At 38.2% G+C, this 13,133-nt stretch overlaps 1 protein-coding gene across 1 annotated transcript in view; it reads left to right on the forward strand.

Moving 5' to 3' along the window:
* The window catches only part of UMAD1 (UBAP1-MVB12-associated (UMA) domain containing 1), a 197,322-nt gene that overhangs the window by 119,089 nt on the left and 65,100 nt on the right, over positions 1–13,133 (forward strand). The window contains exon 3 of the mRNA XM_012720904.1: positions 7,812–7,885. Within this exon, the coding sequence (XP_012576358.1) occupies positions 7,812–7,885 (74 nt within the window). The remainder of the gene's footprint in view (positions 1–7,811; positions 7,886–13,133) is intronic.

The raw sequence follows: 13,133 nt of genomic DNA on the forward strand, positions 1-13,133 counted from the left end.
TAGTAAAATTTAATTTGCTGTGCTGTAGGGAGAAGATCAGGGTGGGCCAGAGGTCCAGGCGGTGAAAGAATTCATCAGGCAGGGTAGAGAACAGAACAGGTGGATTTTATTGAAGTACACTGCTAAGAGAAGCAGTGGATGAGATGGGAAAAGTCTGTGTGCCAAGAAGGACTTAAGGCTCTCTTTTATATGTTTATTGTGGTCTTTTTAACTTGGGGCACCAGTGTGCCCCAATTACGTACTGGGATGTCTGCTCTCTGGTCCTGCCCTTTGACATACTGTAGCCTCTGCTCTGCATTTTTCTAGAGCTGGGCTGGTTCTTCTGGTCATGGTGGTCGGTTTTATGACCTGGTCACCTAGACAGCCTTAACCACTCCCTGATCTATTCCAGCCTTGCAAGCCTTCCTCTGGGTCAAGATTGGGGCTTTTCACTTTATTCACGTGTAGCCCAACAGACTGCTCTTATTATTTTATGCTAGAAATTTTTCTTTTCAGTTTTCTATTTCTACTACAACATTTTAAAAAATCCAGTGAATTTTAAGAGATCAAGAAATTTACCTACATAATATCTCCAGTAGGATCAGTTGATGGTACAAAACCCACCTTTGATCTCATAGTCACTAGTGTATTTTTCTGTGTTGAAAACTTTCTGAAATAACTGGAAATCAACTAGTAGTTTCACAAGTTTATTCTGTTGGTTGGAAAGGAGACTGTAACTCTTAAGTGTGAGCGACTTAATGCAACGCATCTACAACCCAGGTTTGCATAACTGCTGATGGATCTGTGCCATCATCTTCACCCACAACAGGTCACACAAAGTCTGATTCTTTGTTTCAGTATACCAGATAACTTAGTATAACAAGCCTATTTTTTTCCTAGTCACATATTTAAGCTTCAAGCTATCAACACTGAAAATCCTGTTTGTGTCAGTCCTATTTGTTTGCAGCAATGCCTGTAGAACCTGTTGGCAGGGGACTACTCAGAGGGCCCTAGATAGAGCTTTCTTTCATTGGCATTTTGGGATCCAGAGACAGGAAGGATCAGTCCAAGCTACTTTCTCAGTATATAAATTTCCTCTGATTTAGGAAAGATATTAACAAAAAGCCACTGAATGCAGATTTGTACAGCATGATACAAATGCACATACACAAAATTAATTAGGCCTTTCGAGTTTCCAGTTTTGCAGCCTTCAAGTAAGAATGCCTGAGCTTCACTGCTTAACATAATGTTAAAAGCTTAATTGATGTTTTTGGATTGCTTTAAGATCTTCCAGAAAAATTATTGCCTATAGGTATAAACTAACAAGATTCAGACCTAAAGACATCTGTGAAATCTCAGGAGAAGCTAATTAAGTGCAGACCTGTGAGACTGATCAGTGGATTTGACCTCAGATTTGCTGGTATTCTTACTTCCCAGAGTAAATGCCTTTAAGTATTCAGGGTGACCCTAAGCTTTAATAGTATTTATGAGGTTAAAGTCTAACTTAATGCCTAAAATGTTGTATATGGAAAAGTATTGAAATCACACTTCACACTATTATTTTATAGAGTACATGTCTTATTGAACCCTTAATTTAAAATTTTCTTCACATTTTAACATCCCAGTTAATGTTTAACATTATACTTACTGCTACCCTTAGCGAGTACATGGATAGAATGATCTTTTGTATTATCCCTCCCCCAACATACAGTCATATTTATTAGTGTTATACCAGTTTGTTAGTTGTATTCTATCTTTAGCAAATTTGGGATGTTAGAATTTTGGTGAGAGAGTATATGTTACATATTAATATGTTCTTTGTCTTTCTGTAATTCCTACTCAGTTTGAACCTTTTTCTGTATTTGTGGGCTAGCTGCACTCCTCCCTAAATGGCTGAGCTGCTCCAGTATTTGGTCCGTGTTTTGGTGGGGTTAGAACAATGGTCATCAGAATGTCAAGCTTGCAGCAGCAGGCTCCTGAGCAGCTGATGTCATTAATAATTAGGAGTTTTAATTTCATTATAGTGAGAAATGGGGATTAAGTGGACAGTTTAAGAAAAAATGGAAGGGAAGACTAAACTGGAGACTTAACCTACTTAAATAACTTATGTTTTGATAAGTAATGGGAAGAAGCAGCATGAGCTCATGGAATGATCTGGCACTTTCAGCTAACTTGGCTTCCAACACCACATCTGCCTCCACCACATCTGATAAAGCCTATCTCACAGCACTGCCTTGCACAAAATGAGGTTACACTTGAGGGTATCTTCTATCACTCCTTATGCTGAAAATAATGGCAGTAGTTGCATGACAAAAAGGTAGAACAGTTGATACCAAGAATTATGACAACAAGTTTACCTTGCCCCAACTCCTCTCCCTTCTTCTCTGCAATTAGTGGTTAACTTGTTTTCTCATTTAATCTTTATATCAGTCCCATTATGTAGTATTATTCCCATTTTTCAGATGAGGAAATTGAAGCCCTGAAAAGTAACTTGCACAAGGTCATACATTTGGTGAAGGATTTGGGTTGAGTTCTATCAATTCCAAAGTCATTCTCTTGCCACAGTGCCAGGCTGCTTGCATAATGAGTATGTGAGTGAAGAATGAAAAGGAGTTAATGGAATGGCCATTCCACTGTTCTTTCCACTACTTCACTTGGTGAATGACTAATAAGCAAACACTCCCAGAGGGTATTTGCATTTTAAAAGAGGAGCTCGTTAACCCTAATGAATCTCTAATTGGTGGAATTTGTGGGGGAGATATTTCTGAACACTGGGGCATTCTCCTGTGTCTTCAAGGTGCCTGGTTATCCTTTCTCCTCTGTAGATGATCAGCTGTTCTGGAATCAGAATTAGGTAGTAGAGTACACTCACACTCTGTCTCAAATACAGTTGAATGGACTAACAAGGACTTCTGAAAAGATTCACCTAAGAGAAAAGAAGAAGACAGGTATAATGAAATGAATCTTTATAAGCTCAATAGAATTTGGCAATGCAGAAGGTCTTCTGAAGAGTCAGGTAAAAATAATATATTACATAATCAATTCAAACTTCAGAAACATTCTATCAGGATTTCCCATAGTTTGTCATGAGCCTTTCCAATTCGTTGAATAGGACTGGAGACAGACAAAAATAGCAACATTATGAAAATAATTCTAAAAATTTCTTTACTATGGAATTTCCCAAAGCCTTTAATGTGTTCAAGTGCACTGGAAATTAGCAGGCAGGGAATACTCTCTGCTGTACCATCTCTTACTTTTGGGGAATAGTAACTCCATGCAAACCCTATGCAGCTGGTGTTTTGTAGACGGCATTCTCAGTTCTAGATAAATCCTCTCTAATTAAAGAACAGGAAGAAAACCATTTCATGTATTCAGATTTTCATAGGCCGGCAGGTTCCAACCTGGTCCACACCAGCCCATTCCCAGTCTGTTTGCTCTATGGCAGGCCAATAATAGCACAATCTTCTCTAGCTAAGATCTGGCCCTTTTTTTTGGGGGGGGGGGACAGATGGTGACCAACTTCTCATCTTTACTGCTTATAAAGCAGATATTGAAGGATGTAATATCTATCAGAGTGCAAAAGGATTCCCAAATCTGAATCCCAGAATTCATTTGGGCTCCCTCCATGTGATCTCTGTGGTTCTCCCATTCTTAAGTAAAGGGAAGGAGGGTGAGAACTGTTTGTAACCAAGTTTCCCCAAATCACCAATCTGGGAACTGAGAGAAGGAGGCCTGGGGGGTAAGGTGGGGGCGGACAGGGATGTTCTAAAAGCCTTCTCCACTCTGAGGAAGAATAAGCAATAAGGTGCTTATTCCCTCCCACCCCAACCCTAAATAAGTCTCTCCTTTAGAATTACCCTCCTATCACCTCTCCTCTCCTTATCTCCTTCCCTATCTTGGCATTCATTTTTCACCACTGTTTTTCCTCTTCTGCAATCTAATTCAGTCAGTAGAATGGAACATGATGATACTCTATTCACTGCCTTTTAAAAAACTGCCTCACATAACTCAAAGATCATTCAGCTTTTAATCCCAGAAAAGATTGTACATGATACCCTCATAAACAGGGACGAGGAAACTGTGGCCTGTCTCTGCATGGAAAACTGTATTGGAACACAGCCGCACCCATTCCTTCCTATTGCCTGCCTGCTCCAGGCCACGGTGGCAGAATTATGAAGATGTGACAGAGTGTGGCTCTTTTACAGAATGTTTACCCTTTGTAGAAGAAAATTGCCAATCTCTAATCTAAAATACTGATAAATTTCTGAATGCACTTCTTTAACGTGTCTTAGCAGCCTTTATCATTTGTTCATTCTCAATAAAAACTGTATGTCAAGTCACGAAAATAGCATGGTTGTAATATGAAGGATTTTGCCTCTTGTAAAATTGTTTCTAGCCTTGCATATTTCTGGGAAAACATCAAGGAGAATGTGTGTGTGTTTTGAAGGACTGAAGGAAGGATAGAAGCTGACTCTGGTATTTGGCATCCATTGGTGACAGGGGAAGGGAACAGATGATGTAGGGGCCAGGGACCAGGGACCCTTGGAAGGAAAAAAAGAATAGAGAAGCATTAGGGGCATCCAGGGCAGTTACACCAGCAGAGATCCACCCTTGAAGATCTGCAGTATCTCAGAGAACAGATTCCTCCCACCTAGGTTCCCTTCCACTGGAACCTTCCATCAGACCACAAGGATGTCAGGAATCTGGTTCTGCTCCCAGAGTTACTACCAGGGAGACCTTGAGCAAGTCAGTGAGTGCCTCAGCCCTTTCAGGGGTTCACTCCCTGTAAGTTAGGGTGGGGAGGGGAGGAGAGGGTGACTGTCTTACTGTGCCTTACATAATACAGCATTGTCAAAAAAACTTTACAAAATGTAAAGAACTGTGGAAAGGCTAGTTGGTTTTGTTATTCTTTTTCAAAAAGCTGACTTGCAAATGAAAATTTTGAATCTGTTTGGCGTGTAAATTAGAGTTAACTGATGTGAAATGAAGTGTTTTAGTTTTCAAACCTTTGTCACATCCATCTTTACATATTATAAAAGTATGGAACTTTCATTTGGGTTATAAAAATTATAATAGAAACCCTGAATTTTTTATATGATAAAGTCATTCCTTAGTAGGAGGGAGAAATTCAAAAATTAAATTTTACTGTGACCTGTCCTTTTCTGTTCATTGTTTATGTAGTTTTCATTTTGTGCCTTTGTTTATAGAGAATAATCTGGCAGATGGCATTTTTCCCTGTAATCAGTTCTCACCCTATCTGAGTCATCGCCAGACATGGCATTTCAGTAAATAGTAATCCTACAGTTGCCTCCAGGCACATGTGTTATATGCTGTCAAGAACAGTGATTGATAAGCTTCTGGTTATTCAAGCAACAGGGAGAAATGGAGAAAGTTCTGTAGAGACAAATACCTTCGAAAGAAAAAATGGCAAAAGCAGCACAGACTTTGTGCTGGATCATTTAGCCAGATACAGTGTTTGAGCGGCTATCGACAGAGCAATGATCATTTTCAAAAGTAAAAAGTGTTCCTTGATTAGATGTATTCCATCTTGGGGAATACAGGTTTTTGTCTAGGCATCAGACATGTGAGTTATTAAACACCCCTTGCCCTCCTTGGTCAGAGGACTCTTGCACCTTGGCACACACGCTGCCTATAATCATGCAAGTAAAGTGCTTGCTACATCTGTTTTGGAACCTTTAGAGAGGAGTTAATGACTTTATCCGGGACTTTCAGAGACAAGGTGGGATTTTTAAGAATAAGGCCTTCCTTGATGTGCAAGTAGTTTTCATGATTGTTTAAACAAATCAAGGTAGCTATTTAACATCTTAGATATAATAATAGGTTAATCTTTTCACTTATAACAGGTATTAACTTTATTCTATTGATAATATTGATTTTATACACCCCAAAGTTCTTTTGCTTGAGTTTTAAAAAAAAACATTATTGACAGGGCCTTGCCTGGTGGTGCAAAGGGTCAAAGTGCAGCACTCAAGCTAGCCTTAACAGCTTCAGTGCAAGTTTGATCCCTGCCCCCAGAGGTGATCCACCTGGCACGGAAGACCTCTCCTATCCCGCTGTTGTTCCCTTCTGCAGTGTACTTCATCAATCTGGCTCTTCTGCTCCCCACTCTGTCTCTGGTGAATCCTCTCATTGCCCCTGCACCTCTGGCCTGCACCCCAGTTCTGTATGCACAAATAAATAAATCTTTAAAAAAATTATTGACATTTGAAATAGTTTAAAATATGGATTACAAGTAACAATACAGCATAGTGATAGTTAATATGGTTGCCTTTCAGTTTCACAAATATGTTTTAGGAAAAGGAACTAACTATGCTGAAATACAGATTTTTATTAGATACCACAGAGTATTTTGGCACAGATTTATAAACTGGAAACTATAAAGAGAGGTTCACTTCATTTATTCAGCTAGGATTTATTGAATACTGATGATGTGGTGGGTCTTGCCTGAGTAATAATAATGTTTTATCTTAAATAAAGTATTTGGTTATTACTTCATGACTTAGAATTAAACAGAATATTATTTAATCCTTTAAAGTTTTCATGAGATATTCTTTCTTGGTATTGACCATTGGTAAAGTAAACTTGTTTCCACGGAAACAAGACTTACTTGTTATCCTCAATTAAGACTCATTACCTTCCCTATACCAACAGATTCATCACTTTTATTTATTTTGTAAAAATTTATTTACTTATGTTTACAAAAACTAAGGTGTAGATCAGAGGTGTGGGGGATGGGAGTGAGAGGGATCTGCAGAGACAGAATGGGGAACAGAGCAGGCAGATGTACTGAAATACACTGCTGAGGGGAGCAGTAGGCAACACAGGAGAGGTCTGCTGAGCCATGTGGGTCAGCTCCCTGGCCAGGGATCAAACCCTTGCTTCAGTGGCTGGCTGACAACTTGATAGTGCTGAGACTTTAACCCCCTGCACCACGAGGGAGGCCCTGGATTTGTAACTTTTAATGCCTTGCTTAGCCAAGTCATCATCTATGAATTTTGCAATCGTCCCTGTGGTGTGCATTCCTGAGCTTGCTTACTTCAGGGGAAGAGTAGTCTACAAATTACTAAACTGACCAGTCGTTATGCTTTCAAGAAGTAGGGTAATTGTTTCTTGACATACTATGTGTTAATCATAGACCGTTAGTGATAATTGATAAGCTAAAACAGGCCATTAACAAATTTAATTGTGCTTATACTTACCTATGTCTGTACTGTGTCTTTGGAGCCAGGCTAGCCATCAACTTCATTTAGTAATAACCACCCAGGCACCAACCTTATAAAACAAAGGTTAATATAGACTATGTTCATTGTTCTTTCCTGCTGTGAAGATGCTTTCACATTTGATCAATTATTATGTACAAATACACACACACATATATATACTCTGAGGCAGATCTAGAGATATAAACAAATGCCTGTAAAAAAGAATAAGCCTAATTAAAAAAATAATTTGGAGGACAGTTACTGATAAGCATTTTTAAATTGAAAATAATTTGCCTTTTCTCTTATCATAAATTTTCTAGTTTATTTGTAATATGACTTAATTATAAGATATGAACTTACTTGATTTTTTCCCCATGTAGACCTATAAAGCAGGATAAGTGTATGGTTCAGAATGATTTATTATACCTCTATAAAATCACTGTTTTAAAAAAACTAATTATTGATGCTACCATAAAGGAAGCAATAGTTGTGTCCATAATGTGAAACACATAGCACATAGTAATGAAAGACATTTCAAATAAAACAGGAGACAGTTTAGCCTCAATAACATGGTTTTTTGTTTTTGTTTTTTTTTCTTCTGTTCTATAGGAGATACAGCAAATGAACAAAGAGCAGCAGCAAGCGGTAAAACTTCAGGAGTAGAAAGTAACCTACCTTTGGAGGTAAGTGTAACTGGATTAATCCTCTGGGGGTGCAACTGAAAAAGTCACCATGATCATATGTTTTAAAATATTTTCCTGTGAGGATGTATGGTAATTTCTGCGTTTGCTATGTAGACAGATGCCTGTTTATCAAGAAATAGGTGCTATTTTGAAAAGTCAGGTTGTCATTTCAGCTAGTGACTTCCCAAGTGCTATGCTTTAGCTCCTACTGCTGGAAATGGAAGCTTTCTGTTAAGAGAGCTTATGCTAAAAAAAATTGAGCTATCTTAATGGAATGATTATTTTCTAATACCCTGGGGTAACTAGACAATTATAACCTTGGAGAAAGTTTTGAAAATAACCTATTTTGCTATTTCTGCCATCAAAGTGTACTCCTTATCATTGTTAGGCAGAAAGACTAAGGGTTGTATTCTTGTCCATGTGAGAAAATGACGTGTTTATAGAGGGTACTTGAAAATGTTGTTGGGATGCTCTGTTCTAGTGTATGGAAATATACTACTATTGAATAACTAACACACTTTTAAGACTTGGGGAACGTTGCTTATCAGGATGGAAGAGCTTTAAAAATCTACACAGTGACATATCTCTACTTAGATTCAGTGTAGCACGTGTATTCTGTGAGTTGCATAGAGCAAGAGTAAGGCTGGGGACCTGGCCTGGCCTCTGGTTTCATCACAGTATCCCCAAAGCCTAGCACAGAGTAGGCAATCAAAAAGATCTTCTAAAAACTTAATGTCTTCCATTTTTGCAAGCATTTAGTGAGTGTTGACCATAAGTAGCATCTTTGATAGGAAGTAGAGGGTGAAGATTGGGAAGGAATCATCAAGTTGGTTTAGAAGTCATCTGTGATAACTTGGGTTTTATTGCTTGGTTAAGTCATTCACTAGAAATATCTGCAGAGCTCAAATTATATTTGACAGTTGATTTGCTTTAGAATCCAGAATGTTAGGAAAGAAGCTTTGACGATTTGATCCTCTAAGATTTGAACAAGCTGAGTATTGTGTGGTTTTGCCATCTCTCCATTATACAATCAACTTTTAATTTTAATTTAAGACAGGATTTCTGTACTCATGCTGTAACAGATGTTTCAGAAGTACCCTCTGTTTAACTAGGTGCTGGGCACCAAGAACAGTGCATGATATCAGAGAGCTTATTTAGATAGCAAAAAAGAAAATGGGATACCACAGTTAAACCACAGTATAGCATTCTTATATATTAATTATATTTATAACAATAAAATAACTTTCACAGGCTATGTGTGATTTGCTACAGAAAAGTCAATCATTTGCCTCATTAAGTGTCTAACATGGAATTTGTTTTCCTCTTCTTTAAAGATCCAAAGCCAAAAGCATGCTGGCTTCCACCCCTCCCCATACTGTACCTTGATCAGCCAAGAGGAGTCTGCTTGTCTCATGGTTTTAAAATTTTATGTAAAGGCTGATGACTTGGAGTTTGAATCCATCTAGACCTCTCCCTGGTCTCTAGACTGTATTCAGCTGCCTGCAGCATGCTCTTTCATTCACAAGTATCTAGGCAGCTCTGCCTTTACTTGACCAAAGAATGATTCCAGATCTTACCATTCTGAAGTTTTTACCATCTGTTCATAGCACTGCCCTCTCAAAAATGGATTAGAATCAACATCCATGAAGTGTCTGCCCCTGGCTCCTCTCTTTCCCTCATATTCCACATCTCAATACTCCACATCCCATTTCTCAGTAAGTTATGTCACCTCATCCTCTGTCTCTAAATTCTGACCATTTCTTCTTTTTTTTTTTTTTAAGATTTATTTATTCATACAGAACTGGGGTACAAGCCAGAGTTGCAGGAGCGGTGAGAGGCTTCACCAGAGATAGAGTAGGGAGCAGAACAGGCAGATTGTCGAAGTACACTGCTGAGGGGAGCAGTGGGCGGGTCAGGAGAGGTCTGCCGCGCCATGTGGGTCACCTCCGGGACAGGCGGGAATCGAACTCATGCGGAAGTGGCTTTAGCTTCTCAGTGCTGTGCTTTAACCCGCTGCGCCACCAGGAAGGGCCCTCTGACCACTTCTTAACATCAGAGCTGCTAGAGCTCTCATCTAGCCCTCACCTTCACTGGAACTCTGCCTCCTCCTTCTCCCTATATCCATTCTTTACACAGCAGACAGAAAAGTAAATCAGAATGTATCACGCCTTGGCATCAGTTCTGCTGGCTACCCACTGTAACTAGAATAAGTGCGAAAGTTCTTTTACAGTGGGTTACAAAGAGCTCCACGTGCTCTCCAATCTCATTTCTCTCCACACCCCCAGACTTTACATCCACCACCAGCAGCTACTTTTCTGTCCTTTGACCATATTAAGCTCTTTTTCCCCTCACCTTTGTATCTCCCACATTTTCTTTACTAGAATGTCATTTGACCACCTCCTTATTCAGGTCTTCGTTTAAATGTCACTTTTCATGACTACCTCACCAGTGATTTGTCACAGAGCCCTGTTTTATTTTCTCCATCAAGTTTATCAATATCTTAGAGTATTCATTTGTTTACTGTCTGCCTTCCCTGACTAAAACAAAGACAGAATTGCTTAGAATAGTGTCTGGTACATAGTAGGAACTCAGTAAATACCTGTAACTGATGATCCAGGTTTCATTTAATGCCATCCCCCATCTTTCGTAAAGGCCTAAAAATGTCACTCTGACTCATTCTTGTCACACTACTCATCAACTCTATCAAGCCCTATAGATTCTACTTCACAAACATGTTCCAAATGTGGCTTCTCATATTCCAGTGAGATCCTCCTCTTTTCAATAGATTGCTGTAAAATGAGCACTTTCTTTCCCAAATCCCTTTCTAAACATGAATGGCAAGTTGTATAACGTCTGGCCTGCATATCTTGAAACCTGCAGAGTAGAGTTCCCACTCAAAACCCTGTTTAAACATCCCCTCCTGTATGACTCTTTACTCTGTTCCCCCCACCTCTTAATACTATTGTGACTTTTATGACTTCACTATGGCCTGAGGTAGAAACAATACCTTAATTAGCTTTTATAATCTCAGTAACTAATATGCTATATGGTTAGATACATAGTGTGACACAAATGCCATGTCTGATTTCTGGATGGGTAAGTTAATAATGAAGTGGTCCTCTGTGAAGGCTGTCTTATAAGTAAATCTCTTCATTAAATTCTGTTTTCCACCTTCACTGTAATCTTATAGTCAGTTTTTTTTTCCCCTTGCTGCAAAAAAGAAAAATTGTCTTATATATTTTTTAGGCATTATCCATAAAAGTCTAATTTATGTGATTTTTGGCACCCAAAGTGCTTGAGGGAAAAAAAAGTGTAATGCTTACGGTTGTTTAAAAACTATATATCTGATTAAGAGCTGTAAGTATTGTACCTAGCAGGAAGGTTTCCTCATTACTTTAATTTTTAATGGCTTTATATGAAATGTTGAAATATTATTTATAATGAGAACATATTTGGACAATTAGCATGGACTCCATAAAGCTTAAAATAACACCCTTAGTTGCCAAACTAACTCATTTTTCTAAGGATCTTTTAAAAAAAGTAACTTTTAGTCTATAAAATAAGTTTTTTGGTTAATTCAAACATTTAGATCATTTTCTGTTTCCAACGTTGAACATGGGATTGAGTAGGATATAAAGATATGTAAAACTCCATGACACTGACTTAGCAAATAAAAAGTTTTCAATCTGTTCTTGGAAAATCAGAAAATTCCCCAAGTCACTATAACAAAGCAGAATGAATAAGCTCTTTAAACTCCAAAACTCTAAAGGTATTTGAGATTTCAAAGAAAGGAAATATCAGGGAGTCAAAATAGACGAGCTTTGAACTACAAAGAAACTTTCTTATTCTTCATATAGCTATTTTTTATATGAGTAAGTTCCTGTGAAATGAAATTCTTCATTAAGACCATTTTTAAAAATTAAGCAAATCATGGTATAAAACGACACCATGAATCACAATGACAGATAAGAAAGAGTTAAAAAAGAAATGTAACTTGGCCTTGATTACACTGTCGTTTTAATGGCAGTTAAAATATTTTGTTAAGTATTCTGTGATATTTTCCTTACACTTTCTACCCCAAGAATACTTCAAGATGGTGTTCCCTTTCCAAGTATAGCCTCCCACTGACATCATGGAAATTCTAACATCTAGGTGAAATATAATTTGAGAAAAGGAGATCTGGACTGGACTTTAAGTTAATTTTTGTAGATATTTATGAGATATTTAAATATGTTTACCCAAATGGTTATGTGAAAAGCAGATTATTTATTTACACTGTCATTAGAGGACATTTTACTTGGTGGAACTGAATATAATAGAGCTCTCATTCCAGGTATTAATGTTTTTTCCTATCTTCTTGCTCCCAAAGTATGGTCATTTTAACTAGAACTTTAGAAGCATCCTTGAACTATGTAGTCATTGAATGTGGTTTCTTTTAAGTTATGTTTTATTCTATGTTTTCAGAACCATTAGGACTTTTTAACTGGATTCATCATGTTTTGATGTATGGGGTTTTGGTGTATAGGGTTCTGGTATATGGAGCTGTGTAGTATAGGAGTGACTTCAGTAAGTCCATGCAAACTTATTAAGATTTTTAGACTTTTATACTTGGGGCAAATGTTATAACTTGGAAGTAGTTATCTAATTGGAGGATCATCCATACCTTCTGTTTCTTTTTAATATTTCCTTTTTGGGTAAAATTTGGTAGTGAGTTGGAATGGCATTGCAGCTACTTACTGCCTCCTGCTAAACCAGGAGCCTGATAAGTTTAAGAGGGTAAACATACAGATTCATGGAGGGCCTGGTTTTGGGTCTTTGCCATTATGACTCATCTCTTAAGGGAATAAACAGTACAAGTAAGCAAGTCATTAGTCATTATTTTCTAATCTTCAGTTGTGGCAAGTGTTTTATGTTGTGAAACCTAGAACCATATTGCTATTCATTTACAGAGGACCTGGTTGTTGTTTTTTTTTAAAGATTTATTTATTTATTCATATAGAACTGGGGTCATGCCAGAGATGCGGAGGGTGAGTGGATTCACCAGAGACAGTGTGGGGAGCAGAACAGGCAGATCGGCTTAGTACACTGCTAAGGGGAGCAGCAGTCGGGTCAGGAGAGGTCTGCTGTGCCTTGTGGATCTCCTCCCAGGCAGGCGGGAATCGAACTCATGTGAAAGTGGCCTAAGCTTCTTAGAGCTGTGCCTTAACCCGCTGTGCCACCAGGGAGGGCCGGACCTGGCTTTTTATTT

The sequence above is a fragment of the Condylura cristata genome, unplaced genomic scaffold (genome assembly GCF_000260355.1).
Source record: "Condylura cristata isolate star-nosed mole 26May11 unplaced genomic scaffold, ConCri1.0 scaffold00005, whole genome shotgun sequence".
NCBI lineage: Eukaryota > Metazoa > Chordata > Mammalia > Eulipotyphla > Talpidae > Condylura > Condylura cristata.